The sequence below is a fragment of the Nematolebias whitei genome, chromosome 1, assembly GCF_014905685.2.
Source record: "Nematolebias whitei isolate Nwh7 chromosome 1, NemWhi1, whole genome shotgun sequence".
In the NCBI taxonomy this organism is placed as follows: Eukaryota; Metazoa; Chordata; class Actinopteri; order Cyprinodontiformes; family Rivulidae; genus Nematolebias; species Nematolebias whitei.
Window position 1 is genome coordinate 36885301 of NC_056498.1, and position 5388 is coordinate 36890688.

The window sequence follows — 5388 nt, forward strand, 5'->3', positions numbered from 1 at the left end:
AAGCAGAGCGTGCTCTATTCACACAAGGGGAGCTGTTGGTCAGGCTATTTCTTGTTGCGCTCTAAAATAAGTTATTGAATCAAGTACAACCTGTTAAAATACACCAGAATACAGAAAATGGTGTCTACTTTATTCTAAATCTTCTTGTGTTTTCGACTGCATTATTTTTGGAAGTCGTTGCCCCCCCCCCCAAAAAAAGTTGTTTACTTAATAAAATCCGTTTTTTGTTTTACTTCGTGGTCCCCGTGTTTGCACTTAGGTCCAACCACACCGGATCGTGGTACATTTTACCTCAGAGAAACTGCGGGGCGTAGCGTTTAGATGATTATAAAGCTACTTTTAAAAAAGAAAAAGAAAGTTCAGAACTAAGTAAATCTTTGTAAAACACATTTTGACAATAGCTATACTTCAAATGGACTCTTGGCAAATAATAAATCAATTAATTAATCTAGACTAAAATAGCAGATTTGTTACTCACATTTTCATGAAGCAGAAAATGCTTATATTGATCCTTGTTGACAAACTGTCTATTTCAAAATAAACAATTTGTTGTGTGAATGTTCATGAAGCAGTCACTCTATTGTGATCCATTGTTCTTCTGTACGTTTTCGGCGTCTTTCTTGTCCCGCAGTTTTCAAGCTGTTTCAACAAATGTATCAGAAACGTTCAGCTGTTTCAGGACAATCCTGCTATGACTTTTGGTATTGGTGCAACTTTAGCTTTTTGAAATATTTAGCCGTTTCTGCCTAATTTTTTTTCCTCATAAAAAATGAATTAAACTCATTTTACATCCTTCAAATCTTTAGATGCGTTTACAACCTTTTACTGCGCCTTTCATATTTTGTTCTGGTTCAGCTTCTTTCAGCTTCCTGCTGCAAATTTTAACTTTTTTCTGCTACTTTCAGCAAATGTCAGCTGTTTTGTGCACATTTTATTTTCTTTTTACTTACTACAACACTTTGTGCTTCTTTTAATTTCTTTCTGCTAATTTCAGCTGTTTTCAGCTTATTTCTGCCCGTTTCAGTTTTTTCTGCTATTTCAGCTACTTTTTAGCTGTTTTATGTAAATTTTTGCTTTTTCAGCTAATTCCACATTTTTTGCACCTTTTTCAGCCCAATTCAGCAAAAATGTGCTCTCTCTACTTCCTTCTGGTAATTTAAGCTTCTTTCTGCTTTTTAAGCTACTTTTCAGCTGGGTTTTGTTGTTGTTGTTGCTAATTTCATATTTTTTCAGATCATTTTTATTTTTTCTGCTTATTTCAGTTAATTGGGCAAATGTGTTCTTTCTTCTTCTGTTAATTTAAGCTCGTTCTACCTTTTCAACTACATCTTTAGCATTTTTAGCTAATTTCAGCTGTTTTCAGATAAATTCAAGTTTTTCATGGTAATTTCTGATACTTTCAGCCTAATTACTTTCTCTAGGCTAATTTCAGCTTGTGCTCTTTCCAGCTTTTCTCTGCTAGTTTCAGCTTTTTCTATTTCAGCTACTATTTAGCTGTTTTGGGGCTAACATTAGCCTTTTCAGGCAATTCCACATTTTTTTAGCTAATTTCAGCTCTTTCAACTTCCTTCTCGTAGTTAAAGCTTTTTTCTGCCTTTTCAGCTACGTTTTAGCTTTTTTTTTGTGCTAATTTTAGCTTTTCTTTTGGAGCTAATTTCCTAATTTTTGTGCTCATTTCTTCTAATTTATACCTCATTCAGCAAAAATGTGTTCTTTCTGCTTTCTCCTGCTAATTAAGGCTTGTTTTTCCATTTCAGCTACAATTCAGCATGATGTTTTTTGTTAATTTCAGCTGTTTCTCAGCAAGTTCTTCTGTAATAAGCATCCACACTGTATTTTCGCAAGAAATGCAATTTCTCGTTTGTTTCAATTCTGATTTAACACAAGCTACGTTTTTGCAAGATGAAGGATTGGAAAACCAAAGTGTTTGCATAACATTTAGTTGACAACACGCAAGCTATTGATTAGTTTCGTATCGTTTCCACTCACAAGCCTTGTGCAGAAAAAAAAAAAAAAAACACGAGCGTGCTGAGAGGCAGACCGCAGAGAAAATGGACGGAGAGGGAGAGTCAGGCGGCCAAAATTAAAGCCATGAGTCTGAGCACAGAACTAATGACAGGCTGCCGTGCCAAGGAGGGTCAGGGAGGAGAAGGAGAGGGATGAACAGAAACGAGGGGCAGACGTCAAGGGAACAGTGAAGGAGGTGACGAGAACAACAGGTACATCAGGAAAAGGAGCAAATTAACAGAGACAGATAAAAGGCAGAAACAAACAAACGCATGGAGTTGTGTAGTGTACAAGCGGTCAGTAGAACATAGGGACTCCGCTGGAAGCAGCAGCCTTAATGGCCACCCAATACTCCTATAAAAGGAAAGTGATACACACACGGTAGACTGAGAGGTAATAAGCTGCTGGCTGGAACACAATGAGCTCAGGGTCTTATTAGGAAAATGGAGCAGGCCTTGGAAGGTTTACTTTGGTTATTACACTACGATTAGTCCGCACACAGCGGCTTTGTCCGTCCTCGGGGGGCCGAGGTACGCTTCACCCGGCGGACCATCACAAACACAAAAATGCAAGCCCTGAGCTTTTGTGCTCCGCCATTAAAATTAGAAGCACGTTTGAATATAAACATGACCTTCTCTGACCTCTGCACAGTGGACACACACACACACACACACTTTCATTTACATCCAGAATCAGTTAAAGCCCTTTGACCCGAGCTGACAGCCCCCTGCGTTTTTTCTCCACTGTAAAGAGAAGACCAGATGTAATGAAGCCAGAATGGACGGTTCACAGCTGGAATGCAGCCATCGTGTGTGTGTGTGTGTGTGTGTGTGTGTGTGTGTGTGTGTGCGTCTCACCATACTGATCTTAAGAGTGTTCTAGTTTGTGTCTGCTGCTTACTTTTTGGCAGCCATTTTGAACGAGGTTCACTCGGAGTTATTCGAAGGTTTTTATCAAATTCGTCCTGAACTTCACGACATATTTTGCTAACAGACGACGTGCACAGAAACGGCAGCAAAAACCATGAGTTCTGAGAAATATTTTAAAAAAAGTAGTATTTTTATCTTTTTAAGTTTAGGACCACGGCAGCACGGTGGTGCAACTGGTAGAGCTGCTGCCTCTCAGCGAGAAGGTCGCCGGATCAAATCCCAGCCGAGGACCTTTCTGAGTGGAGTTTGCATGTTCTCTCCGTGCATGCGTGGGTTTTCTCCGGTTTCCTCCCACAGTCTAAAAACATACGTTGCGCTGATCGGTGACTGTAAACTGTCTCTAGGTGTGAGTGAGAGAGTGAATGGTTGTTTGTCTCTGTGTCCCTGTGATGGACTGGAGACCTGTCCAGGTCTCGCACAGTGCTTGCTGGACATGGGCGCCAGTGACCCCTCGACCCGAAAAGGAAGAAGCGGTTTAGATAACGGATGGATGGAAGTTTAGGACCAAACTTCAGATGTTGTGGACGCTCTGTGTGTGTTTGCACCTTCTCCCACAGCGGTGGCACCCGAGCGTCGTACATGCAGTTGAAGGTCTCCTCCATGCCCGATGACATCACCACAAAGCCTTTGATCCCCTTCTCCAGCTCCACCAAGGATGAGCTGAAAAACAAACGTGACGAGGATGTTTGCTGCTGTCTTTTAATGGCTGTACGTTGTAAAACCCTACGAGCACCTGAAGAGGGATTTGTGCAACTGTGTAAGTCTTGGACCGCTTTTGTTTTCACTCTATCCTGAGGAAACACGGTCGTTCACTTCACTGTTATGCTGATGACTGTCAAATTTATCTGCCATTAAAAGCTAATGGTTCTTGTTCCATTCACGCTCTGTTAAAATGTCTCGATGACATCAAGGCATGGATGGCTTCAAATTTCTTGAAGTTTTAATGATCAGAAGTCTGAAGTCATTGTGTTTAGCTCTAGCGCTGTCTCTGATCCTGTACACCTCGACTCTCTTCAATCATATCTTAAGCAGTCTGTTACAAAACTCAGGATGGTTCTAGATTCTGACTTTAAGTTTAATAAAAAAAATTAACTGTTCTCAGTAAAGTTTCTTCCTTCCTTACTTTATTACAGGTCTCTCTTGTAAATGAGTCCTTGAGCCTCAATGAGACGTACCTGTATAAATAAAGATTGAATGAATGAATGAATTACATCCTGACTGGACTACTGTAACACAACATGTTGGGGTCAGTCAGGTCTCCATTTCATTTGTGCGTTTTCCTTTTGATGCTTTTAATTAATTATTTTTACTTTTATTTTTTTTCCATGAAATTACTCCCACTGATTTTAATTGTTAAGCACTTTAGAAACAGCTGCTGTTTTAAATGTGCTTTATAAATAAAGATGACTTGACTTAATTTTTTTTTTTTTTTTACAATGCTATAGCTTTTGAAATGTCAAAATATGATTAAAAACTACGTTTATGAATAACGTGCCTCGAAAACATAGTTTTACTTCATGTTAATTGTGTCGTCTTTTGAATAAAACTCATAAAAGGTTTAATAATACAAACGTGTGCATGTGTGTAGATGAACAGATGCTGAGATATATTCATCAATTAAAACGGATTCTTTAATTTTTCTGGACTGAATATAAACGTGCATTGAATTTAATAAAATGTAACGTGAGACGTTATTTATCTTTGACCCATCAAAATGAATGTGGTCATTTATTTACAGAATCAAAGTTTAACATCAAACATTTACATTAATTTGGCAAAATATGAAAATAACAACATAATTAATCAGCTTTACAGGTAATACGGCGATTGTTTTCACTTTTCAGCAGAACAGCAGACATCAAATCACACGGCGGTGATTGAGAACTTTGCTTCAGACATTTCTAAAAATATCTGTCAATGATTTCTACTTGATAGAAGAATTTTTAAAGATGGACAGATGAAGTTTAGTGGGAGTGAAAGATGGATGAGGGAGAATGTGGCATGTATGAGTGAAAAGTGTTGACAGGACGACACCCTCCATCCGACCCAGCTTTCCTCGGTACGCTCAGTAGTGGACTAGGCTCATTTACCTCTCTGACGATGAATCAGCGGAAGAGGAGCTCCAGTTAACGCTACCTTTCAGCGTCTCCGTAGGATGGCAGAGATATATCCGGAGTGGTGACGGGACTTCGTCAACAACAGTTCACCTCAACGGGTGGACTTCACATGAGTGGGGTTCTTCAGAAGTTCCACTCAGAGGTGGAAGATGTTATAATCCCAAACTCGGAAGAGCCTTATCATGGCTGGACTTCTGTTCTCCCAAACGACTGGAGCTGCAAACTCTCCAGCCCGACTCCAACGGCAACTCACAGAACAGCCACTTCACAGAACTGCGACCATCTCAGGAACTGGGAGAACTAGGAAGTACCGACATTTTAAAGAGCTCTATTTC

General features: G+C 39.6%; 1 protein-coding gene across 1 annotated transcript in view; it reads right to left on the reverse strand.

The window, feature by feature from the left end:
- dnah2 (dynein, axonemal, heavy chain 2) overlaps nt 1-5388 on the reverse strand; it is a 121179-nt gene that overhangs the window by 6752 nt on the left and 109039 nt on the right. Inside the window, exon 66 of the mRNA XM_037677468.1 lies at nt 3482-3596. Coding sequence (XP_037533396.1) covers nt 3482-3596 — 115 coding nt within the window. The remainder of the gene's footprint in view (nt 1-3481; nt 3597-5388) is intronic.